The sequence below is a fragment of the Pseudorca crassidens genome, chromosome 6, assembly GCF_039906515.1.
Source record: "Pseudorca crassidens isolate mPseCra1 chromosome 6, mPseCra1.hap1, whole genome shotgun sequence".
Lineage (NCBI taxonomy): Eukaryota > Metazoa > Chordata > Mammalia > Artiodactyla > Delphinidae > Pseudorca > Pseudorca crassidens.
In genome coordinates, this window is record NC_090301.1 from 124,836,714 (window position 1) to 124,864,604 (window position 27,891).

Sequence of the window (27,891 nt, forward strand, 5' to 3'; positions counted from 1 at the left end):
CCCCAGTTCTTCCCGCTCCTGGTCCTTTTGAAGATTCACAATTTAAACAAGGATGGTTCTCAGCGCTCTTCTCTGCAGACTTACCGTTCACCTTTTTCACGGCTAAGGGAGCGAGTGAGCACTTGCCTATTTGCTTTCCAGCTTCAAAGACTTGTTGCTGTTGTGTCTTCTCCTATTCTCCCCACCTCTGTGTGTTTATAATCTTTTTTTAAAAAAATATTTATTTATTTACTTACCCACTTACTTATTTTTGGCCATACTGTGTGGCTTGTGGGATCTTAGTTCCCCAACCAGAGATGGAACGTGCGCCCTTGGCAGTGAAAGCGCGGCGTCCTAACCACTGGACCACCAGGAAATTCCCTACAGTCTTTTTTTTTTTTTTTTTTTTTGTGGTACGCAGGCCTCTTACTGTTGTGGCCTCTCCCGTCACGGAGCACAGGCTCTGGACGCACAGGCTCACGGGCCCAGCCACTCCAAGGCATGTGGGATCCTCCCGGACCGGGGCACGAACCCGTGTCCCCTGCATTGGCAGGCGGACTCTCAACCACTGCGCCACCAGGGAAGCCCCCCTACAGTCTTTTTAAAAAGCCTCTTACTATAAGTTCTGTAGGGTTTTGAGAGGAAGAGAAATTTAGAAGTGCATACTCAATCTGCCATCTTAACTACAAGCTCTGCCTTGTGTTTTCATTAATATGGTTACTGTGTCATGGACTGACTTAGTATTAAGACAGAGACTCTGGTCTCTGTTATGGCAGAGCACATACCTTCCCACCTATGACCCACCAACTCAGAAGCTTATATGACAACACAGAACACTATTTGCTACTAAATATGACCCTTAATACACTTGGGAGACTGCCTGCCCCGAGCAACAATTCATTTAGGACGATGAGGAAAAATACACAGCACACATTACTGTGCCTAGCTAGACAAGCCTGAAGAGTTCACTTCAAGCTACTTTAGGGGTTCTAGGGTTAAACTCTCAGAACCAGAGAGAACTCCTAAAAGTACGTAATATGCAACACATGCTTACAAATTGACACCCAACTGACTCCTGGATTCTTACCATCCTGCAGTCTGAGCTTGGCAAGGCTCTACTGAATAACCCGGCGGTCAAGTTATTTTGGAGGAAATTGAGTTTGCTATCAGCACTGGATTACTGCCTACTGTTTACACCAATTACCTCCAGAATTAGCGGTGTCCTTTGGCACTTCTGGATCTACTCACCCATCTGTGGCAGGTTTCTTCCGGAGTATACTTGGCCGTGGGGACGAGCCCTGGGCTGGAGCGTTGGTGCTCGCACTCTGGCTGTGAGTCTGCACCACAGTTGTTGCTGCTGGAGCAGCACTGAATGGGTTGCTAAGAGGGTTGGCTACAATTGTGGCTCCATCTGCCAACACCACTGCTGGAGGACAGGAAAGAGCAATGAAGAGAAGGAAACGGAAGTAACATCACTAAAATGTCACGTAAGACAAAAAACAACGATCAGACCACCACAATCAAGAGTATCCATGTTAGGACTGTCCAATTTCAAGAAGATGAGGGATAAGGACAAAAGCAGATGGCAAACTGGGGAGGTTACAAAGTCTACTGATGCACGATTAAGAACGTCTTTTCTTTGCTCTACAATCATAATTACTAATAAGTGAGATGAGATACATAAAGTATATAGTATACTGCAAGAAATGTTCTGCTACAGTTTTTTGGTGAAATACCACCACCTCTCAATTCCTAATAATGGTACCAACATTCCAGTCTATCTTTACAGCTTTACAAACAACTCCAAAAAAAATCTTAGGGAATTTCCTGGGGGTCCAGTGCTTAGGACTCCGCACTTCCACTGCCAGGGCCCAGGTTCAATCCCTGGTCGGGGAACTAAGATCCCGCAAGCCACGCAGCACGACCAAAAGGTAAAAAAGAAAAAGAAAATCTTGAAATGGAATGAGAACACTAGTCTTATAAGGTGAATGTACTCCCTCAACTAAGAGCTCTTTTAGAACGCTTCTCCCCATGTGCAAGCGCACGTTAGGCTGTTTATGTACGTAGTTTCTAATGCTTACAAAGACCCTGACAGGTAAGTTCTAAGCAACTCATGTTACAGAGAGAAAATTAAGGCCTAGCGAGCTTACCTGAGACCACAAAGCCAGCAAGTGGCAGAACCATGATTCAAACCCTGTGTACCTTTTCCCTCCACACCAACTTCCATGTAAAAAATTAAAATTACCTGAAGTCTTTCCTTCAGGCTGAGGCTGCTGGGTCCCTATTGGTGCAGGCTGAAGTCCTTGGGTGCTGATTGGGGTTGCTGAGTGAATGCCCTGTGTGCCTATGGGGGCTGGCTGGATCCCTGGGGTCCCAATGGGAGCTGGCTGGATGCCCTGTGTACTGATGGGGGCTGGCTGGATCCCTTGGATATGTCGAGCGTGGGATGCATCCACTGTCATCAACTGCATGGGGTTCAGGTGGACTGTGGACGCCACCCCGACTCCAGTCTGAGCCGTGATGGCAGAGTTTGGAGCCTGAGCTGAAACTAAAAATGAGGCAAAAAGTGACAAAAATGTTAGCTTTGATTGGCACAGTCCACATAAGGAGAAAAACACTCAAATCAAAACAATTTTTCCACTGTTCAAGATCTAAACTCTCAGTTAAAAAAAAAAAGTGCTACGTAAACTCTATACGTTAAGGCTTCCCCCCCACTACTTGCACCAATTTGATACGATCTCTGCAGATTGCTAGAAATAGCATTAAAATGAGAAAAAAGCAATCATTTATTAAAAGCCAAATGTGAGCCAGGCAACTATGTAAGTAATTAATATAAAACTTCTGAGATACATCCATGCCTCCAGGTCAAGAATGTTTGCTTTAATTGATAGAACCACTATCACAGGCACTTCTGAAATACAGTAGCTGCGGATTTTAAATTCCAAAATATGCACTGAAGAGAGAAGTAACTTGTCCTTTTATCTATCAGGCAAACATATCATCTGTGTATATTAAAAACAAACAAACAAACAAAACTGAAAACAAAAACATTCCCAGGAAGCGACAAAAAAAAGAAGGGATTTCTCACTGTTTGTGGAAAGAAAACAAACAAACAAAAGACTTTTCTTCTCCGTCATCAAAACAATCTGGAAAAAGATATACGTATCCCCATGTCCACTGCAGCATTATTTAGAATAGCCAAGATATGGAAACAATCTGTGTCCATTAGTGGATGAATGGATAAAAAAGATATGGTATGCATATCCATACACACATAATGGAATATTACTCAGCCATTAAAAAAGAAAAACCCGAAATACTGCCATTTGTGACAACACGGATGGACCTAAAGGGTATTACGCTTAGTGAAATAAGTCACAAAGAGAATGACAAATACCATATGATCTCACTTATATATGGAATCTAAAATGCAGAAAACAAAAATAAACCAAGCTCTTGGACACAAAGAACAGACTGGTGGGTGCCATAGGCAGGGGTGGAGAGTGGGCGAAATGGGTAAAGGTGGCCAAAAGGTACAAACTTCCAGTTATAAGATAAATAAGTCATGGGGACGTAATGTACAGCATGACGACTATAGTTAGCAATACTGTATTGTATATTTGGAAGTTGCTAAGAGAGTAGATCTTAAAAGTTCTCATCACAAGAAAAACAATCTTTAACTGGACGGTGACAGATGTTAACTAGACTTGTGGTGATTATTTCACAATATATATAAACATTGAATCATTAGGCTGTACATGTGAAACTAATATATGTCAATTACACCTCAATTTTTAAAAAATAATCTAACTGAAAATGTTTTTTAACCATAGAGATAAAGGTTTAAATTATTATTATGCATAAGAAAAGTATAGTGAAAAGTTACTACGTGTAAATTTATAGTCATGGCTATATTGTAATTCTTCCTTTGTAAAATATATACATACACAATTTCCAGAGCATTATAGCTTCTTCCTGAGAAGTGTATCTGTGCTATTTCTGTTAAATAACAGTTTTTGGTCATTTGCCTGCTGTTGAACCTGCAGTCTAGTCACCACTCCAAGCCTTTTTAAGATCCAATCTTATTTCACACTTTGTGTTCTCACTCACACTATGTTCCTGCCCAAACCAAGCCACTCTGCTCTGACCACATACTCTAGCTAATACTTTATTCACAGACAGAAATGTGCTTTTCTCCAAACCCACTACGGCTCTGCCCTATACTTTCTGAAAGATGCTTTCCAAATGTCACTTCCTTCAGGAAATCACTCCTGACCTCCAACCCTACCTTCTCAAGTAGACATAACCTCTTACCTCAGAAGCAGCATGGCTTTGCTCAAGCCCCTCTTTTAAGATTTAGCATATTATAATATCTCTTCATGTCTAATCTTCCTACTAGACTCTAAGCTTGTTGAAAGCTGTTTAAAAGTCAACTTTAAAAATAGAGCCTAGCATAGGAGCCTTACACAGGACCTTACAAAAAAGTAGGGTTTCAATAAATATTCAATAGGATACTGTAAGCTGGTTACGAAATCATTTTTTCATTTGTGTCCACCCATGTTTAGATTCACATGTCTGAGAAATAATATATTACCTCTCATCTGCACCAACAATGACAGTTTGATCCTGGAAGAAATAAAGTATTGAACGTACTATTCATTTTTCTGTGTTAGTATCTATCAGGGCTACAGCAGTGATGAAAGAAGAATAATGTAGAGAAACAGACGACTGGCAGGATCCCCAACACTTCAGACAGTGCTCTTACGATGGATTTTTACAATAAAGGTTTATATAGAATGATAGTGTCTGCATAGTTGATTCTAGGTCAAGAGAGACTCTGCGTGCCCTTTTCAGCTGGCTAGCATTCAGAGAAATACACAGTGGTCATGAATGACCTTCTCCATAAAAGCAAAATGACTGCACTGTTATAGAAGTTCTGTTATAGAATCATGTTATAGAGTTCTGTTATAGAACTTCACTGTTATAGAATTCAAGGTAGTAGATGAAGGAGAGAACCTGAAGGCAAGTGCTGTTACTGATAAAGAGACTTAAGAATTTTCAGCAGTTAGTGTAACACACACACACGTGAAATTTACTTCCTAATTGTCAACATGCTTCTATGATACTTTTTGCATCCTACTTTTGGCAACAATCAATTAAACATTATTCTACTTTATAAGATTGTTAATAAAAAAACACTGTTATGAAGTTCCTTTAAAAAGAAAGTTTTGAAAAACAAACACCCCCCACCCCGCAAAAAAAAAAAAAAAATCAAAACACACACATAGAACAATGTAGAGATGGAGGAACCTATTTTCAAAGCTATTTAAACCTCAGTATTGGGACTTGCCTGGTGGCGCAGCGGTTAAGAATCTGCCAATGCAGGGGACATGGGTTCAAGCCCTGTTCCGGGAAGATCCTACATGCCGCGGAGCAACTAGGCCCGTGCGCCACAACTACTGAGCTTGCGCTCTAGAGCCCAAGAGCCACAACTACTGAAGCCCGAGCACCTAGAGCCTGTGCTCCACAACGAGAAGCTGCTGCAAGGAAAAGCCTGCGCAGCTCAATGAAGAGTAGCCCTGCTCACCACAACTAGAGAAAGCCTGCACACAGCAACGAAGACCCAACACAGCCAAAAATAAATAAATAAAATAAATAAATTTATATATATATTAAAAAAAACCCTCAGTGTTTGAAAGTTTTAGACTAGCACTGTCCTAATGAAAATATAAGTCATACATGCAATTTTAGATTTTCCAGTAGCCACATTAATAAACTAAAACGCAGGCCAGGGCTTCCCTGGTGGCGCAGTGACGACGCAGGGGACGCGGGTTCGTGCCCTGGTCTGGGAAGATCCCACAGGCCACGGAGCGGCTGGGCCCGTGAGCCATGGCCGCTGAGCCTGCGCGTCCGGAGCCTGTGCTCCACAACGGGAGAGGCCACAACAGTGAGAGGCCCGCGTACCACACACACACACAAAAAAACGCAGGCCAAATTAATTTTAATGACATATCTTGTTTAACTCAATATATCCAAAAATTATCATTTCAAAATATAATCACTATAAAAGTTATTAATAACATAATTTACATTCTCTTTTCCATATTATGTCTTCAAAATTCAGGGTACATTTTACTCTTAAAACACATCTCAATTCAGAGACTAAATTTCAGAAATATTCCATTTGTATTTTGATTTCATAAAATCTACAATTTTGAAAAAAGTAGTTGCATATCACTAAGTTGCACCAAACATATTTGAAATTTCTCTCATTTTAATTAAGTAAAACAAAAAACTCAGTTCTTCATTTGTGCCGGATCCCCTTTAAATGCTCAATGGCCACATGTGGGCGCAGCTGCAGTCCTGGACGGCACAGCAGACAGGCAATGGCCACAATCTGACAACCTGGCTTTCTTATGCCTGAAGTGAGCTGAGGGTCTCACAGGAAAAGACTATACAAACCCTGAGGTTTAAGTAGCATTGTTTAGTGTGGATTGGCAAAAAGAACACTATTTACCGGACTGGATAGTGAATTTTGAGCACAACTGGACGAACATTAAAAACACAACAAATATCCCACAAAACAATAGAAGCCCCGTAAGAGTACAGCTTTATTCGTTTTTAACTGCACTTCCATTTTAAGGGATAACAAAAACTGTTAACATAATTATCCTCAGGGTGGGATAAAATCATGCTACTATCACTGAAAGTAACAACTTTTTAGATTTCAGGGGTGGTGATTTACAACCTTAAAGCTTCAGATTTCAGCCTGATCTGAATCTGAAAATAAAAGCTAGAGTAATTAAATCCATACTAGAAATATTCACTGATCGATTTCTATCTCATTGCATGCAAAAATTAAAATGTTAAAAGTCATCTTAACAGTGGGGCTCATACCTGGATACTGTCGAATGGTGGACACAGAGCTGGTGATCGGGGTGTAGGTGTGAGCAGCCAGTGGGTATGCAGAAGGTGGGTACGTTGGCAGAAAGTACTGGAACTGAACAGGAACAGATGGTCTATAGATGGAACACAGATAATATGAACCAAAATGGTTTTTCTTCTTTCCCTTCAAATGATCCTATCCCCTACAAACTCTTTTTACTTTTAACTGCCATACTAACATTTCCTAAATTGCATCCCAAACAATTATATCAACGGATACAGACCTAGAGAGAGTAATATTTTAACACAGATGGACCTAGAGATGATCATACTAAGTAAAGTAAGTCAGAGAGAGAAAGACAAATACCATATGATGTCACTTACAGGTGGAACTGAAAATATGACACAAATGAACTTATTTACAAAACAGAAACAGACTCACGGACATAGAAAACAAACTTGTGGTTACCAAAGAGGAAAGAGGCGGGAAGGGATAAATTAGGAGTCTGCGATTAGCAGACACAAACTACTATACATAGAATAGATAAACAACAAGATCCTACTGTATCGCATATATATATATAAAAAACTGAATCACTCTGATGTATACCGGAAACTAACAACAACATTGTAAATCAACTGTACTTTGGTAAAAAAAGAAAAGAAAAAAACTAATAAGCATTTCTACACGCCACAATAATCAAACAAGAATATTTAAAAATGATCCAATTCTGAAATTACTTCATGTGCACTCCACCAGGTTCTCACTGTGGGGTGGGAGAAGGGAGATACAAATACGGAATGGGGGAGGTAATGGAGCTAGACCAGAGATACCAGAATGTAGTTAGTTTTTAAAATGTTATATACTTCCTACCTCTCTGCCTGCTGAAAGGGCCTAGAAGTAGTGACAATCCAGTAACAACAAACAGAGCTAATGGCTAGATCTTAGTTTCTAAATGATGCAAAGGAACCAGGGCTCCTTGGAGAAATGGCAGATTCCAGGGCTCAGAGGGACCAAGTTCACGAAGAGTTTCAAGTATCTTAATGTGGTGAGAAGTAAGGAAGGGCTAGAATGACCAGGACATAGCAAAACCCAGGAACTAGTCTGAAGGGGCTCCCAAGGACGAACCTGGAGACGATCTGAGCCTCGAAATAGATGACAGTAATGGATTATAATTATGAATAAATAAAACCAAATCCACGAGCCCATGCAGATGTTCAAAAATAAAATACACAGAAAAATAAATAAATGGGGATAGATGAACTTTCTTTACATCAGAATGTCAACTGATAAATATCAACGAAATGATCGAACAAGTCACTATCTTGCAACCATCATATTGCAACCATCAACTGATTCAGCCAGGAATCATCAATAGAAGCAAAACTACGGAGTGAAAGCTTATAAGGACACTTATAGTCTCAAGGTATTTCCACACAAATTAGTTATTTACAAAAAAGAAAAGTACACCTTTACAGTAGAAAAATCTGGCATCACCTTCATTAAGTAATTAATATTGAGATAACTATTAATGGGACAAAGGGTGAGCATGAGCTCTCTGATGTAGTAACAGTGAGAACATATCACCTAATGGTATTCACTTCAAAAATGCACAGCCTGAATCTAACTCCGAGGAACAATCCGACAAGCCCAAATTGAAGAATATTCTGCAAAAACAACGGCCTATCTATACTCTTCAAAAATGTCAATGTATGAAAGAGAATGGAAAGCTAAAGGATCGTTTCAGTTCCCCATACTGTGGTTAAGTAAGAACAGCTTTGTTCTCTAGAGATGAAAATGGAAATACTTAGGGGATAAGAGGTCATGATGCTGCCACCCTTACACTCAAAATGGCTCAAAATAAATTAAAAAGAGAAGTACACAAGTCAAAAAAAAGATACTAGAACATTCATCAAAAGGAGAACGAATAAATACAGCACAGTTTCATACAATTAAAGAAATTACACAATGTATTAGATTTTCAGGGGGAAAAACTGAAAATAAAGAAATACATGCCATATTCGTGGGACAACTGGTTTCACTGAAAAATCAAAACAATTCGTGACACGATGGGGCACATTCTCTCCTACCTGTTGTCACTTCGGGTTTCCATAGCCACAGGATTTGGAGAGGCTCGATGTCCTGAAATGGGAATCAGGCTACTCCTCTCTGCAGGGTAATCGGGTTGGATCCGAGGAGAAGTATGTGTGATTTGCTGAGGCACCACCTTAGCTACAAAAAGTATAATCCAATTACATTACTGCTCATATGCTTTCACTGGCATGCCAAAACATTCTTGGCCAGCAACAATCTTAAGAATGCAAACAGTAATAAGAAGCCTGGATTTTTAGTTTTAATCAAAATAAAAAATGAAAAGATGAGTACCTATGGTGCAACTGAATTATTTCAATCCAATAATACACTGATATATTTACACTGCTATCTGTCAAAGCAGGGTTCAACATTAATACTTTCAGCAACTACATCCTTTTCCCCTGACCTGGCTTCTTGGAGACCTTTTTTTTAAAAGGAGAAAACTTAAAAAAAAAAAAAAAATCAACAAAAATTTGAATACAGAAATGGCAAACACCTTAGATTCTTTTCAGGGGCCCATAACTAATCAGTAATAATGTAGCTAATAAGTAATGAGAAGGTCATTTTAATTTCCAAGTCTTAGGTTCCTCATCTATGAGGAGGCCTTCTCTAGAAAATCACTTAATTTCTAAAGTCTTTTGGGTTTCCTGTGACTTTGCATAATATTTTATGGCAAAATCAAAATGATCAGACAGTTTTCAAATTTAATTCTATCTGTAAAGACCCAAGTCATACCAATGACAGGCACGCAAACACTAGAGACTGGGATGATGCCATCACGTTACCCAAGGTGCAGCACGCTGAACACCAAAGGTAAGCAGCAACCCCCCCGGGCCCAGATATTTTCTGAGGGAGGCAGCTGGAGAAGTTTCTGCAGGATGATGGGTGAGATGCCCAGTTTGACCAGCGAGGATGGCCTCTGCTGGCTAACGCAGAGAGAAGCTGGCATGATGTATTTTCCATCAGTAGTCAGTCGAGAGGGTGCTGAGGGAAAAGTGAGTAAGCCTGTGTTTTCACTGTGCCCATAAAAGGTAGGAGAAAATTATGCTTCCAATAAAAAAGCAGCTGTGTTTGGCACAGTAGCTAACATCAGATGGTAACCACACACACACACACATGAATCATACCTTTACTTTTTCCTAATTAAAAGGGCCATACATCCTCAATTATTTAGAAAAAAAAAAACTTCAGGAAAAACATAATGCAGAAATGGTAAGTTGGGGTTATTTTCAAAGATAATCCCTGTTTTCTATAGGCTGGCATCATCTGATTCTTTTTATAGTTCTGAGACCACTGTCATGTGTGGAGAAAATAAGGGTGGCATTCTATTGGAAATGGGCATTCACTGCAGGTGAAAACCCTATGCTTGGGGTTATCAGGCTCTTCCCCTGATCCAACACATTCCTATTAATAACAATGGCTGAATTCAATATCTAATCTCACCTGGAGAAAGCAAGTGACACTTAGAAAAAGCCACTTAGGTGACTTTAATATAGCTCTTATGCCCTCAACTTGAAAATCAATGCTCTAGGGTTAATATCAGTTTTCCCTTCTCAACTGAGGCCCTTTCTGTACAGGGATCCCATTATGATGTAACAAATATCTGAGTTACTACACAAGAAGAAAACAAAACTAGAGCATAAACCTGACGGAACTTCGACAAAAGCAATCACACTAAGTAGCAGATGTTTAAATCTGTTTGGACACTTCTGTCAAATGATTTTCAGATCTAGAATTTAGTAAATGGTAAAAATTCAAAGATAAGTGAGCTGGGGAGTTAGAGAACACAGCAATACAGTAACTTAGGACAGGTAGGAAGTTGGTAGTTTTAGCCAAATGAATGAACATTATTTGTCTCCTGCTACTTTCAGTGAGTTTACTTGCACAGTGTTTACTCTTAGGAAGACACAGTGACATTAACAAGAACTGATCTCTAAATAATTCACCACAGAGAGGGTTCAAGACACAACCAGACAGCCCCCTAGGGTACGTTGCCCCTCTTTACTGGTCTGATTTTCTTCATAGCAACACATTCCCTAGTGAGACTCTCGACTATAAAAATGAAAAGAAGGGGCTTGGCTCTGACTTGACAGTGCTGCAGATAACTGATGACACTGTTAGGTATAGCCAGAAAACAGCCTGAAATGACAACATGGAACAATCAACGATCTTTTTCAATGAAAGTGCTGTAATGCTGAACCTCTAACCCCACTGCCAGACTTCACAGAAGTGAGATTAAATTCAGAGGGTGTGACAGAAGTTTGGTTTCCCCAATGCCAAGCTGGAGTGAGCAGTAACGTGAGAAAGACCGCAGTTATTTTCTCTGCTAAAAGCTGTCTGTGGGGCTGAGTACCAGTTTAAGGGCTGGAATGGCTCAGTTATTTAAAAGAGGAGCAAGGGTTTCCTGGGTCCTACCGTTACTCTGGAAAAGTGCCTTCAAAGTTTGCTAGGAGGGCTGTGGAAGCTGCAGCCTGTCACACATGCAAAGGAAGGAAGCAGGGAGGGAGGGACCACCCCAGTGCTGGGACACAGCAGGTAGGGGAGACACTTCTGTGTCTGGTCACCAGATTTCTGACCGTCGAGTATGTCAGTGCGTCCTCTCACAAAAGGCAGCCTTACTTCTAAAAGTACAGCAGATTAAAAATATGGCAGCTGTCCCACATCTCTGGGAGTGAAGGAGAGTGAGATGGCACACTCACTGTTACAGAACCAAGGCACAGGTAACACTAGAAACTAAAACCTGTCACTTGTGGGTGAAAGGAGCGTTCTGCCTCATAGGCCACGGCCTCTGCTTTGGAAGCTGTGACAGTAAGCTATCAACTCTGACGATAGGCATCGACAACTTGCCGGCCAAACCTTGCTGATGCCTGTTTTGGCCCATGAGCTAACAATGGGTTCACACTTTTAAACAGCAGCGGGAGGGAAAAATCAAAAGAAGACTATTTTGTGACACCTGAAAATGACATGAAATTCAAATTTCTGTGTCCATAAAAAAATCTAACGGAAACACAGCCACACCCATTTGTTTACATATTGCCCACAGCTAGGTAGTTGCACACACCCATGAGGCCTGCAGAACCTAAAGCATTTACGAGCCGGCTCTATGGAAAAAGCATGCCAATCCCTGCTGTTGATCACTAAAGTTTGGCTGCCTGAAATTTTTCAAAGATGTTTTAATACTGTAAATATACACATATTTAAAAGGGGAATAAGCAAAGCCTGGAAGGAATTTTAGGATGGTCATGAAGTACCTTGGGTGGCACCCAGATAAGAACCTCGGGGAAGTGACTTGAGGGTTAGCATTCTTCCCACTGTTGCATCACCCAGAGATTTTTCCTGAACAATCTGTCAGTGTACAAGGTCTCTTCACTCCAGATCTTTGCTTCTTTCTTGCTTTTCCTGTTGTTCTTGTCAAACTTTTATCAGTAAAGTTAACTTACTTTTTAAAAAGGTAAACATAGAAAAGGTAAAGGTTGATGAATAAGTCAAAAGTGGAGTTAAAGTAGTTTACTTTGGGCTCTCAGAGACGGTTATCTTCTTTTCTCTCCCCCTACCATCAAAATGCCAAATCTGTATATGAAATAATACTCAAAGTTAAAGTCAGTGTTGCTTTGAAAATTAACAATTAAAAAAAAATCAACACTAGCCAGCTATATGAAGACCTGGTCAGCGGGGCTGAAAATTCCTTGTAAGCTTCCGTCTGCAGGCTGCACACCACTTACCAACCGGGATGTTTGAGGTGGTCACTGCCGTAGCATGGGATGAATGTGAGGGCATTGTCATGGTAACAATTGTACTCGTGGGAGCTTGTGTGTGTGACACCGATCCTGGACAGGAGAAAAAGGGAAATTCTTCAACAATGGCCTCTCTGCACACATTACAGATTCTCAAAAACCCAAGAAAAGCTCTTGGGAAAAAGAAAGAGAATTTTTCTAACCTAATTCTTGTTCTCTGCCTGAAGCTGAGAAATAAAGAATGAACCCACGCCTTATGCCTCCTTCCTCCCTGGCAGGAAGAGCAGGGCTGCCGACTTACCAGCTGTGGTTGCGGAAGGAATGGTGTTGGTTGCCAAAATAGGTGCTACCGTTGCTGCAGCCACTGGTGTGCCAGTACTGAAGATCGTTTTCTGTGGGAGGGGGAACACCCCACAACACAATTAGAAACAGGAACATCTCCCACCCAATCCCGTTTAAACGCAATCACTGCCTTCGATATTGCCAGGCTTTTAGCAAGTTTTGCACAATTCTGGTTTTAACCCACAGAGTATACAGATGGCTCTTCATCTCTGGTTTTACCTGAGCCATGGTATGGAGCTGCTGTTTTGGCGTCCCTAGCGCAGGGTGAGATGGCAGTGTGATTCTTGTTGTCACATCCCGTGACTGGGCAGGACGCTGAATACTAATTGCTGCAGACGGTGGATGCTGGAGAGACAGAGTTGGCCGACTGGGAAGACAGAAAAGACATCACGATCTATGACTTGTCTCCAGACGCAATGCAGGCAGCCAAGGCCACTTACTGTCTCGTGCTGGATCACAGTCAGAGTTTTATTTTTCACAGGTCTGTGAAGTCCACATGTGAACCAATGAAGTTAACTGCCCATTGAGTTTCTCTCCTGAAACTGCCATAAGCCTCATTCTAAAAGGTATCAACATGGACCATGAACCAAATAAATTAATCCTTAGTCATACTGAGTATCCTCGATATAATTAATCAACACTCTCTGACCATCTCGAGTAAGCATTACTGTAACGAACACGTTTCACTCTGTGGACAAATCTGAAGATACACACTAAGGTTCTGACTGTTGAGGTAACGTTACAGAAAACCTTGATTAACGGAAGCTTAACCTGTGACCTTGAAGCGCTGACTTTCTTCCCCCAATTTTATATCATCCCTTACCAAAAGATAAAGTTATAGTTATGACTGCCTCATAATTGAAAGGGATATCAACATAGACAGCATGTCAAATTAACTGGCAAGCATGCTACTGAAATTGCAAAAATGGTAAGAAAACTTGACGGTATATCAACGTTGACATCTCAAACAGAGGGGAGAGAATGGGCCACTTAATAAATGATGCTAGGAAGACTACATAGCCATTTGGAAAAAATCAAGTGAGATCCATACTTCACACAGCACACCAGGATAAATATGAAAATGAAGAAAGGTTTAACGGAAAATAAGAAAGTACATGAAGAAAAGACAGAATTCTTTAATAGCCTTGGAGTGGCGGAGAGCTTTCTAACAATTAAAAGCTCTAAAAATCCAAAAGCTATAAAAAAAAATCAAGAAATTTGACTCTGTAAACCAATAAGCAAGCCTCCTAACACAGTAAAACACACTACAAGCAAAGTAAAAAGACTCATAGGTGAAAGTGTAATCTTAATATATGAAGAGCTCCTAGAAATCCATGAGAAAAATAACAGCCCAATAGAAAAACAGGCCAAGGATATGAATAGTCAGTTTGCTAAAAAGAAAACACAAATGGCCCCTTAACAAAGGGAAAAGACTAAGTCTTAATCAGAGGAAGAGAAATATAATTTAAAAGACACTGATATATCATTTTTCACCTATCAGATTGGCAAAAATCCAAAAACTGACAGGGTACTCTGTTGTTCAAGCTGTAAGGGAACAGGCACTTTTAAATATTCTGGAGGGAGTATAAACTGGTACAAACCCTATGGAAGGCAATAAGACATACGTATCAAAATTACAATCACATATACCCTCTGATCACTTTTGGGAATTTATCCTATAGATATTCTTGCACACATGCATAATGACAAGAGTATAAAGTTATTCACCGCATTATTTATGATAGTAAAGTAAAGAACAGAACCTCAAATCCACATACACGATGGGTCATCATACTGCTGCTAAAAGAACAATGAAACTCCACGTACTGAAATGGAAAGCTTTCAACATACGTTGTTATATGAAAAAACCCAAAGAGGAACATATAAATCTTGAGACTGACACACTGCCGGCTGCAGTAAGACGGCAGCTTAGGAATCTATGAATTAAACAATTTGGGGGGTAAAAAGGATAAAAGTTAAGAATTACATGTGAATTCGACTGTATTTAAGAAACACTGGAAGGATACCCCGAAAGCTATAAACATGTTACTTTACAAAGGCAAAGGGAAAGAAACATAGGAACTTGGTAGACGTGCGACAGAGGAGTGATACTCCCTACTGAATACCTTTTTATGTTTTTGTATCTTGGAACCATGTGATTATAAATGAGGAAGAAGAAAACATGAAAAGTTGAGCCGTAAGGGTGAAATGTGATTGGGACCTCACGTATCCAAACTAACCAATGGTTTCATCACAGGGATCCTCTCTCAAAATGCTTTAAGATCAGAGCTGGTGGGATATTAGTGCATAAAACTTACAAACTGAATAAAGGATGGCTTTCTCCCTATAGAAAGAGAACTAAATGGCATATTATTCAAGTTCAAAGGAAAGCTGAAAGCCTGGTCATAGGTGCAACTATGACACCTGGTGGAACTTACTGAGGAGAAAGCCTACTATTGAAGACTGGATTTTTAATAGTTGATGACTTAGGTCACCAGAGTACAGTGAAAGCTGCCCACTCCCAGCATTTACAATGAAATGCATTCAGAGAGATACATGTACACATAACTAAAATAATCACAAATTTTAGGATGGAGGAATCTAATTATGGGAACAATTCTGAAGATACCTGTAACAAAGAAGAATGCCAACAGAATCACCCGGAAAGGATCTCTTAAATTCAAACTTAAACGTGCTCATATTTTAAGAGGTCCAGCTCATACAAAAATATACCCCCAAAAGAGTATTTCTATTAAGTATTTAGAAATGTGAAGTGTTTCTGAAAGCATAGACTATACTAGTCTTTGATTTTCATTTACTCTAATGAAAAATAACAAGTGTTAACACATAAAAAGTGTTAATGACCATTACATGTCAGGCATGTATTAAGTGCTTTATATATTAGTATTAATATATACATATTTACACACTAATATTTATACATTAACTTCCATATCAAGGAAGGTAATATTACCGCCATTTTCTAGGTGAGGAAATTGAGACATTTACTCTTTCACCTAGCACTCCCACTTCCAGGAATACACCTTGAAGGCACACCATCACAAACATGCAACATATGCCAAAATGCCCATCAGTACATCCATTAGCTAGGAAGTCAGACATTAGGAATTTATCACAGTTATAGATAATTCAAGTAGAAAAACCATCTGATCATTAGGGTTTTTGTCTGTTTAATTCCCTAGTGTATTTCCAGTGCCTAGAGCAGTGACTGGCACAGACGAGACACACAATAATATTTGTTACAGGAGTGAAAATGTAGTTATATGCTAAAAATATATCTGACAAAATTCAATATCCATTTTTTAGTAAAAACAATACACTGGAAAAGATAGATAATTCAACAACATGGTTTAAAAAAAAAATCTAACCCTAGTTTTCACTGTATACACATTTATACCTTTTGAATTTCATCATACCATCTGAATATATTAATTTTTTGAAGGTACTATAAAGTTAACATGAATAACAGTCTATTTTATATTGGGCTGTTGTGTCTCTTTGTACCTCAGGCAATATATTCAATTACCGAGAAGTAAAGTGTCTTCATTTTATTGAAGAGCGGACTAAGGATCAGGGAAGTTAAAAACACTTATAATGACACACAGCTAGTAAATGACAGAGCTAGTGGTTAAAGTTACACCCTAGGCACTACTCTGCATGTAAGTGTTATTTTCTTCAGAGCTCTGTTCTGGGCCCTCTTCTCATTATATTTATTCCCGCTGGGTAGACTCAGATACCTAGAGCATTAACTGTAGCCCACGTTAATGACTTCTCAAGCACAGACATCTCTTCAACTACCTGTTGCCACAGATACACTCAGTATCACAAAACTTAACCTTCTCTTTAAAATCTGCTTCCGGGGCTTCCCTGGTGGCGCAGTGGTTAAGAATCCACCTGCCAATGCAGGGGACACGGGTTCGATCCTTGGTCCGGGAAGATCCCACATGCCGTGGAGCAACTGCGCCCATGCGCCACAACTACTGAGCCTGCGCTCTAGAGCCCGCGTGCCGCAACTACTGAGCCCGTGTGCCACAACTACTGAACCCACGTGCCTGGAGCCCTTGCTCTGCAACAACAGAAGCCACCACAACAAGAAGCCCGCGCAATGCAACCAAGAGTAGCCCGCACTTGCTGCAACTAGAGAAAAGCCCATGCACAGCGACGAAGACCCAATGCAGCCATAAATAAATAAATAAATAAATAAATCTGCTTTCTTTTCCTTGTTTCCTTTTCATTTACTTGGTCAAGTAAGGAAGAAACCAAGGAGGCATCTCAGACTGCTTCCAACTGGTAGACAAGTCTTCCGGATGGTCTCTAGTTCCCAACAGCTCTGTTCTCCATGCCCTATCCCTCCTTCAGTCCAGTGAATCACTTCTTGTCCATATTGCCGAAGGCTCTTTCCCCGGCACCCATGTAATCGATGGCAAGAATCAAGCAAGACCACTGGAACACTGCATGCTCCTGGCAAGACTCTCATGCCACTGCCTTCCCCAACTTTCATAGCTTCACCAGCACAATATGCCTGCAGGTCGTGAGGACAAATACCTTGATGTCTTCATCCCTGTGTCACTCACAAGCATCATCAGAGACCACCCCTCATTGACCAGATTCTCCCCCTGTATGGCTCTGTAAATCTCCTAATTGTACTGGCTTCACTTCTCAAACACCCAACCTTTCTACTATACCCTCTGGACTCACAATCCATCTTTAGCAAAATCTCCTGTATCCTCAACCTCTTCTGTGAATATATCCACTATCTCCCTGCCCTAATGAATCTTGGTTCTCCCTTGAGAACACTGCTTCCCTCGACAGCCCTCTCAACTGGGAGCCATTTTCTCTCATAAACCTCCTCCCCATCTATATTGCCCTCCTAAATCATCTCCTCCCGAACTCTTCTGTGGACTCCAGACTCATATATTAAGCTTTCTCAACATCTCCACTTGGGTGCTCAGAAGTCTGCACAACCTTAAAAGTGCCCCAAACCAGAGTCTGGAATTCCTCCCCAAACCTACTCCTCCCATTCTTCCCCATCTCAAGTTTAGGCAACTCCACTCTCCCAGCTGCACAGCCAACCAGCGCTGGCATAAGCCTGACTGTTCTCATTCTCTAATAACCCCGTACGTGCTTCCTCAGAAATCCCCTCCTCTACCTTCAAAGTTCTATTCAGAATCTAACCACATCTTTCCACCTCCAATGACCATCTCTCCTGGATTCCTGCCATACTCTTTGAAACATCCTGCTTCCAACTTTGCCTCCCCACAGCCAACTCTCTCCAGCAACCAGGCTGATGCAGCTACTTCAGATCATGGCACCGCTCTGTTCCAAACTCTGCTAAGGCTTCCCATTGCCCCCCAGTGCAGGCCAAATCCTCAGAGTGGTTCCTAAGGCTCGGCATGACCTGGGGACCTTGCTACCCCCCAAAATTATCTCTGGCCACTCTCCTACCATTAGCCTCTTGCTGCCCCTTTATGCGGCAAACATACTCCTGTATCAGGGCCTTTGCACTTACTGTTCCCACTGCCTAGAATACTCTTATCCCAGACAACCATATGGCTCATTTCACATCTTTCCATTTTCTGTTCAACTGCATTCTTATCAACAAAGCCCTTCCTGATCACCTTACATGACAAAGTAAGCTCCCCGCACTGCCTACCCTGTCACTCCAAATCCCATTCGCCCTGATTTTTCCCCGAAGCACTCTCTGCCACCTAAAAAACTATATATTTTTTAATGGTATGTCTCCAGCCACAGTTTCTACAAACAGAAACTCTATGAGGGCAAGAATTTCTTTTTATTTGTTCACTGCTTTATCCTCAGTGTCTAGAACACAACATAGCTCATTAAAAAAAAGAAAAAAGCACTCAATAAATATTTGCTGAGTTGAATGAAAGAAGGAAAAGGAAAGGGGAGAGAAGAAGGGAGGATGACAGGATGGCTGATCTTCAAACCCCCAAATATACCTAAGTGCGGAATCAGTGGCATGGGCTGCCGTTGTAGTAATCACTGGAGACTGAGCTCTGGTGGCCGACACAGTTGCTACCACAGCAGGAGGGATGGTATTAGAGGTGGTCACAGGTGGACGAGACTACCAAGAGAAGAGAAAAACATATTTCATTGAAAGCAAAATACAGTATGCCCAAAACACTGCAAGTATAATTTGAAAACTGGGCCTCGAAATAAGGGTGTTTATGTCCAAATGAAAATAAATTCTCACCATTCTGATTACCGAGTTCTCTTTTCAGATAGGTTGCTAGAAGGCCAAGAGCCAGAATTATCCCAAAAAATCCAATGCTGGTTGGAGAGTACACAAGCCCCTTCTTTTCGAATATGACCAGACTCAAAATTCTGTCCTACGATTAGTACAGACTGGAATCTAGCCCTTCAGCTCTAGTTCCCACAGAGCTGTCGCTGGTCCTGGAGCAGACACTTTTCATGACGACACAACCTAGGGCTTTCCACGACGACACAACCTAGGGCTTTCCACAGAGGGCCTACTCAGAACTGGATGCTGGCTCTCATGCCATCTGAGGGCAAAAAAGGCAAACACGTGGTAACAGCATTCTTTACCAGCGGAAGGTGCAGGGTGCCCAGATGCTTTCTAGATGTTTCCATATGGATATACTTCCCTCACCCCTACATCTGTGTGTAAAATCTTCACCTGACTAACGAGTTCCACACTGGGCTTCACCTGCTTGCCCACTGTCAGATTCTCCAGTCATCTGAGCTCTCCTGAGTAGTCCTTCTTTCCTTCTCCTGCCACGTGCAGGTTAACTCAGCAAACTCTGCCCATTCTTGATCTGTTTCTCACCTGCAGACCTCGTCCCCATGGCGCTGCTCTCACAGACTGTCCTCTCACACTAGGACTGCTGTGCTGTCTTCCTCACTACTGAGCTCTTGACCTTGGTTCTCCTCTTTCTCCAACCCTTCCTACCATTATACTCCTGGGGCCCTAATCAGTCTCCAAACGTGTTTTATTACCAGCAAGGTCTTTTATTTTGTTTAATGTGAAAGCTCTAGGCTAGACATATCTTACCCCGCATCCCAGTCAGCACTCTTCCGTAGTATCTTAAACCCAGCTATTTCATACATGCTACCAGTCTGGCCCCAAAGGCACTGAACTTCTACCTTCTGTACGCAATTCAGCTAGATTAATCTTTCAAAGATATTTCTTTGACCATATATCAGTATATTCCAAAGACGCAGTAGCTCTCTGCTGTGTACAAAATCAAGTTTACAGTCTTCATCTTAGAGCCCCGAATTTAGAGACAGACATGGTATCACGCAGTAACACGTTATACTTCAGTAGTACTGAGGCCACAGGTTTCCTTGAAAAAAGTTGAAAGGCATGGACCATCTTCCTCAAAAAGCATACCTATGTGCATAAAATGTTTAGGGGTTCACACACTCCTATCCAAATTAGAATCCCTCAGTTCTAACTAGGCTTTACTCCACATTGTGTACAACCACCACTATCTTCCTCGCCTTGTTCACAGTGCTGCCCCCCTTCACGTCTCTGAATCCCCACTGCCACACCCATCCCAACCAAAAGCGTTCCCTTACTACCTCTCTCCTAAATTCCTACAGTGGATCACATGACACCATATTTAATTCAGCCTTCTCTACATCTTGGCAGCTAGATCCAAAGTCGCTTGAGGTTCAAGGACTCGCACAGTGCCAAGCAGAGTGAATGACTCAGAGTAGGCGCTGAACGCTTGCTGGCTGACTACCCACAACCCTGGCGTGCCTGGATTGGCTGGTGAATGATGTGCTGTACTGCCGGCTGAGCTGCAGCAGCATTTGGCAACTGGGAAGTCGGCCTCAGGACCGTGGTTACTTTAGAACTGGACATCACAGCAGCAGCTGCTGCACCTGGAAAAACAGTATTTTTTTCATTAGTATGGCTTCCGGGCTCATGATTTAAATAGCTACAATTATATTCCCTATAAGCTCAGTATGTCAGTATTCAGCTTAAGTGCTTTATGTATACTTCCCATTTCATCACACAGAAAATTAAGAGAACGTGCGCTCAAGGGCTGAGATTTCATAAGATCGATAATCTGTATTGCTTCTTCAAGGGTGTTCTTAAATGAAACTGGCTTTTTTTTTTTTTTTAAACTGCAAGTATGTAGCAGTGAAGCACAGCACGGTGCTGTTATTACCCTGATTCAAGCCAAGGCTGCAGCAGTTTAACCACCAGTGAGAGTTCACTTGAACCACCACTGCCTTTGTACCATCAGTGCCAATATCAGCACTGACAAAAGGGCACACGTCTTAGTTTCGACCTCACACAGATCCCCCTGCAGTCTGTGAACCTCACTCTGAGAACAACCACTAAGTTACACTGAGAGAGAGTATTTGTTAGCCTGATTCTGCCGACAATAATTTTATCCTCTCCAACAGAAGGTAACAATTTCTGATCAAGTAACTGAAAAAACTCATTAAATTTAATACCTTACAACCTATCAGCACTTAATTGTAAGAATAAATTCATCTTATTGCCATGTGAATAAAAAGATTTGACTAAGCATTTTCACTAAATTTCAGAAATACTCAGTATTAACATTTGTGACTTATTTATTGAAAATGAAGCCCATATTTACACAACCACAGCTTTCAGGAGTTCCTCAGTATAAAGGACAATTTTTAGACCATACAGAAAATTTGAATTGCTCTGAGTTTACACACATACGTGTTGCAATATAACTATAATAAGCACCTATTAGGCCACACTAAAAATGTGCATTAATCTAAGTTTATTTCTGCTGTCCTGCAACTCTAAAAAGCTCATTCTGGATATGCTTTGTGTTACTGTATCTTCTACCAAACGTACACCTGTCACTGCATTTCAGGAGTCTGAAGAAAACACGCAGCCTTTACTTACCTCGAGGCAAATGAGAAGCTCCAATGTGAAGAGGGGGCCCAGGTGCGTTGCTCCGGATGATAGACATCTGTACGTTTGTGGTCATGATGTGATGCAGGTTACTGGGATGCCCCTGCAAGAAACAGGATGCAACGTTATTTCCAAGTGCCTGGTCTTAGCCACGGGTGCTTAGCCATTGCTTCTAGGAAGTCAGCTGCCTCCAAATGTGGGTCATGTTGTTCCTCTTAAGATAGTGAGCACCCCAAGGGAAAGGACATTTAGTTTCCTTTTCACAGCATACTGCACGATGCCCTGTGCCAGCAGGCATGTGGTAAGGGGCAGGGAGGACCCATCAACTGCCTTGAATCTAGCTAGCTGTTAGATTCCTATCACTGATGACACATCTGACTGTCCACTTTCAGACACTCTCATCTTCAATAGTAGTCTTTTACCCTTGTTTTCTTTGTCTTGGCCTATAGCTTATTTTTTCTTATTATCACTATTTCCTTTACACGCCACTGCACTCACGTATGCTTTATGCTAGCCAAGATCTCTAAGTAAATTCAGTCAGCATCCAACGGGCACTCGCCCATCAGTTCTGCAGCTCACCCCTACGTGTCCCTTCCTCACACCTGCCCGATCCTGATGCCAGTGCTTCTCAGGTGGGCATTCCAGCACTTCTGGGAGGACTCAGCAGTATGACAAAATGAAAAACACCACAGTGCACCTTTTTGGAATACCATTTTTCTCCTGAAAACTTGAAGGGAGTGAGTTGTGAGATTCAGTTTTCATTGGTAAGTAATTTAAAATATTTAAATAAATCGAATACATATTATGGAGGAGGACTGCAATTTCAAAAAAAAAATTAAGTTAAAACATGAGACTTTAAAATAAAGGTTCACAACTGGTAGGCTGCTGAGGGAACCCGCCAGTCGCCCAAGAGACACACATCACCGTCCTCAGAGAACAGCCTTAGAGAAGCACTGCTGCTGTGAGGCTGTCCTCAGCCCACTGGAGTTCTGCGCCTGTAACCAAGCACAGCCGGACTCCTGTGCTCCTCAAGGTCACGGGCTGTCTTATCTAGATTTGCTTCTCACACTGCAGGGGGTGCCTCGTACACAGCAGATACCCACTACGTACGGGCCGAATGACAAGACCACTGTGCATACTGGTCTCACTCCCGAGGCCATCCTTCTCTGTCCACTCTCCTCTTGTCCCCTTGCAGATACCGGTGACCAGTTAATTTTTGATTTAGTCCAGTGCCTAATGTACTGCTGGCATTCAGTAAATAATGATCAACAGTTTGGCATCTCAGTTTGAAAATCAGCAAATTAAGAGGAAAAAAACCTGTTGTCCACTGATTGTTGCCACAGGAATGGCTGCAGCTTGAGGGATGCTACTCTCCATGGTAACGGTAACCTGCCCTGGAAGCTTGGGGGGAAGTGACAAGGTGGAAGGTGGAGCAGGAGCAATGGGACGGCTAGGCACGGTGGGCTTCGGGGGCGGCTGCGAACAGAAAACCACACGACACAGATCAACAGCGTTTCCAGCGATGCCCTTCATTCCACACACGCGCACAAATCAAACCTGGAGAGCGCCAGGAAGGATGCCCGAAGCCTCACATGTTCTATCTCTTAGCATCACAGCCTCTCCATTGAGGTGCTAGCATTGCCATGTTACAGATGTGGAAACATACAAAGCAAGGCTAAGTCCCTTGCTTAAAGCCACACAGACAGTAAAAACTAGAACTGGGAATAAAGCCCAGATCTGTATGGCTCACAGCCCACATTCTTTCTTCTATACCGTGCCGCCTCCCAAGTTTGGCTGGAAGTAAACAAAACTCCCAGTAACTGACACATATCCATATGGTTAATACACAAGGCGATATTCTGATACACCCAAATTAGCAAGCTATCAAAACAAAACCTTGGAGAAGAGTGCCACTCCAAGATAAAAGCTACACTAGCATGCCCATAACTTGAAATAAAATCCACGTCAAAATGGGTACGAGAAAAGATCCTGTGATGCCAACTGCCCAGCGGCACGAGACTAGGCACTGCAGAACAGCGCAACTCTGAGTTACAGAGAGGAGCTGAACTGATAGGTCCAAAAGAAAAAGCTATGATCCTAGGATACAGCCTAAGACTCTGTGAGCACTGTCAGAAATACTAGCCAGTCTTTAGCTGTCGTTCAATGTGAAATTTTAAACCTCTCCATTACCTTCATAAGTCCCTCCGAAAATGAGAGTGGCACTGCTGGCGTCAGATGTGCTGGCGGGGCTGTCACTGTGACAGGTGTGCCCGATGCAACAGCATGGTGTGTAGACAACATCTGCACCTGTGGATAGGGCCTTACCACAACAGGCTCTTGCTTCTCTTCACGGGACTGTAGGGAGCTGCTGGAACCCACGTGCTCCCTGGCAGTGACTTCAGCATCTCGACTAGATTCATCGTTGACTAGTGAAGACATGAAGGGTGAAACAGCGTGTCATGCCCTTCCAATATCAAATAATATAACAGCACATGTAAGAGTGGAGCTTGCAGTTAAGTTGCAGGGTTGATAAACTGACCGTTTCCTTCTAAGATTTTCTTAACAAGGAGAATTTGGACATCAAATTCCTCTGATGGAGAGCAAACTCGAAAGTCACACCTTTGGAACATGGGACTTGTTTTAAAGATTGTAATTTCCTACTCCTATGAACAAAGGGCCTGAAAACTATCTAGAATGACCTCAAATACTTGAAATTGTAATATAAGATATAAGACAATTTCATTTAAAATATTTATTTAAAAAGTTATAAAAACCTAATATTAAAAAGGTGACTTGGGGACTTCCCAGGCGGTCCAGTGGTTAAGAATCCATGCTTCCACTGCAGGGGGCACAGGTCTGACCCCTGGTCGGGGAGCTAAGATCCTGCATGCTGTGTGGTGCGGCATCCACCCCCCCAAAAAAAGGTAACCAATTTCTCAGTCCAAATCCCTACAGAGTGAACAAGTAAAGCTCTATCATTATTACAATTGCACGCACCCTTTGAGACTCAACAATTCCACTTGCGTGACTGTACCCTATAGATACACAGCATGTGTGCAAAATGACTCAGGTACAAGTTATCTGTTTCAGTATTTTTATACTAGCAAAGGAACCGAAAAACCTACATGTCCATCAATAGGGGACTGGTTAAATAAATTATGGTATACTCACACAACAGACTACCATGCAACTATAAAAATAAAACAAGAAAGCTTTTTAGGTACTCTTATGGGAAAATGTATAATATATATATATATAGTGAAAAAGATATATGAAAATACCAAGGTACAGAACAGAGAAAAAGTAAATAAAATACACACAAATATAAATACATTTGTATTTGAATATGGATAACGTATCTCCAAAGCATCTTGTTTGCCTGAAAGGAAAGAAAGTGGATGAGTGGAGGACAGGAAGGAGAGATATTTTTCAGTGTATATTCTTTTTTCTTTTGGAATTTTGGACCATGAGAACACGTAACGTATTTAAAAATTAAGTTAAAAAAATCAAGGAACTGGGACTTCCCTGGTGGCGCGGTGGTTAAGAATCCGCCTGCCAATGCTGGGAACACGGGTTCGATCCCTGGTCCGGGAAGATACCACATGCCACGGAGCAACTAAGCCTGTGCGCCACAACTACTGAGCCTGCGCTCTAGGGCCCGTGCACCTAGGGCCCATACTCCGCAACAAGAGAAGCCACCACAATGAGAAGCCTGCGCACTGCAACGAAGAGTAGCCCCCACTCGCCACAACTAGAGAAAGCCTGCGTGCAGCAACAAAGACCCAACGCAGCCAAAAATAAATAAAACTAAATTTTAAAATGCTGTGAATTCAGAACACAATGATAAAAAATTTATTAAAAATCAAGGAACTAATGTAATGAAAAAGGAGAGTCTGTGAAAATATTAATTTGCACTATCATTTTCCCAAAACAACACTGACATTATTTTTCTGAACATAAAGATTATACTTACATAAAAAATTTTAATTACTTGGAAAACTATAAAGAAAGTAAAGCTGCTCCCAAAGTCTATCCCCTAAAGGCACCAAGTTACTATTTTGGTAAAACGTCAGACACTTCTCAGCTCTTTAATCTTAGGTGGGTTTTTATTTACTTAACTTTTTATTTAACTATAACCTTCATAAAGACAAGTGTATAGCTCAATGAACTTTTACAAACGGAATACACCCGAGTTACCAGCCCCGAGATCAACAAGCAGAATGCTACCGCTTCCCCATAAACCCTCTGTTCAGCCTGATTCCAGTCACTGTACCTCCCAATGATACTCACTATGCTAACTTCTAAAACTATAGATTACTGTTGTCTATTTTTGAACATATATATATATATATATATACTCGTAACAAATGTACCTGGTTCTTGTCTCTCTCACTTATAGGTATAAGATTTGTGCATATTATTACATGTAGCCATAGCTCCTTCATTCTCAGTACAGTATGCCATTGCTTGAATAAATCACAAATTACCCATTTTACTCACAGTTAGTTTTCAGGTTTTTTTTTTACTATTATGAATAGGAATGCTAGTAATTATTCACGTGTATGACTTTTGGTGAACATTACCATTGCTATTGGATTCCACCTAAGGGTGGAATCGCTAAGTAATACAGAATATACACCACATCATTTCAAAAGTGCTAAATGAAATTCTATTGAATAGATGTACTATACCTTTTTAAACCACTATATCATCAATGAGCAAAAATTTCCAAATTTTTGCTATTGTCAACAACTCTAGAATAAACATCCATATGTACTCTGAGTCCTTGTTCAATGATCTCCTCAGGAAAAAAAATCAGAAATTTTCTCTTGGAGGAAAAAAGTGCTGGGAGAAAAGATTAACATATTTCATATTCTGCTATACATTGACCCTTCTCCTAGGTCATTCAGATTTTTAAAAATTTTTGATTTTTAAAACCGTTTTATTGAGGTATAACTTGCATACAATAAAATGGCTATTCTAAAGAGAGTTCAATGATTTTTTTTTTTTACATTCTCACCAACAAGTTAGGAGTAGAATGGCTGGGTCAAATGGTAAACTTCATATGAAACTGCCGAAGTACTTTCCAAAGTGGTTGTATTATCTCATGTTCCCACCGGCAGTGTATTAGCGGTCCAGTTGTTCCTCATCCTCACGGATTCTTGACACACAGACATTCTAGTGGGTGTGTACTGGGTATCTCATTGTGGTTTTAATTAACATTTCCATGCTGACTGGTAATGTTGAACTTCTTTTTATGTGACCATAGGCCATTCATATACATCTTCCTTTGTGAAGTATATGTTCATATCTTGTCCATTTTTTAATCAATCAGGTTTATTAACTGAGGTACAATTTACATATAAAATCTAATTTTTTGTATAAAACTAAATTTTCACAAATGTATTCAGTACTGTTATCACAACACAATCATGACATAGAACATTTCCCTTACTCTAACAAGTTCATTCATGCCCCTTTGCAGACAATTCCCTCCCTCCCACCCCTACTCCTTAGAAACCACTGATCTATTGATGGTTCTATCACCACTGCTTTATCTTTTCTGGAATTTCATAGAAATAGAACCACACAGTATGTGGTCCTTTGGGTCTGGCTTCTTTCTCTCAGTAAAATGCTTTGGACGTTCATCCACGTTACTGTTTATAATGCTAGTTTGCTTCTTTTTACCACTGAGTAGTATTCCACTGTACGGATTAAACCAAACTTTGCTTATCCAGTCACCAGTTGATAAAATCTGGGTTCTTTCCAGGGTTTGGCTATTATGAATAACGCTTCTATGAACACTGAAGGAGAAGTCACTGTATGTGTGACACACATTTTCCTTTATCTTGGGTAAACACCTAGGAATGAGACTGCTGGGTTGTATGGTAAGCTTATGTTAAATTTTTTAACACACTGTGCCAAACTGCTTACCAAAGTGGCTG

General features: G+C 41.1%; 1 protein-coding gene across 10 annotated transcripts in view; it reads right to left on the reverse strand.

Annotated features, from left to right (window-relative positions):
• SAP130 (Sin3A associated protein 130) overlaps positions 1-27,891 on the reverse strand; it is a 74,262-nt gene that overhangs the window by 40,678 nt on the left and 5,693 nt on the right. For 5 of the 10 annotated variants that reach the window (XM_067742299.1, XM_067742295.1, XM_067742296.1 and 2 more), the window contains exons 3-14: positions 24,137-24,372; positions 23,264-23,422; positions 21,938-22,049; positions 20,801-20,925; positions 19,017-19,141; positions 13,255-13,402; positions 12,995-13,085; positions 12,682-12,786; positions 8,956-9,097; positions 6,877-6,998; positions 2,225-2,527; positions 1,228-1,405 (exon numbers count right to left, since the gene is read on the reverse strand). In XM_067742299.1, the coding sequence (XP_067598400.1) occupies positions 1,228-1,405; positions 2,225-2,527; positions 6,877-6,998; positions 8,956-9,097; positions 12,682-12,786; positions 12,995-13,085; positions 13,255-13,402; positions 19,017-19,141; positions 20,801-20,925; positions 21,938-22,049; positions 23,264-23,422; positions 24,137-24,372 (1,846 nt within the window). The remainder of the gene's footprint in view (positions 1-1,227; positions 1,406-2,224; positions 2,528-6,876; positions 6,999-8,955; positions 9,098-12,681; positions 12,787-12,994; positions 13,086-13,254; positions 13,403-19,016; positions 19,142-20,800; positions 20,926-21,937; positions 22,050-23,263; positions 23,423-24,136; positions 24,373-27,891) is intronic. The other 5 variants (XM_067742297.1, XM_067742304.1, XM_067742300.1 and 2 more) reach the window with 4 other exon arrangements.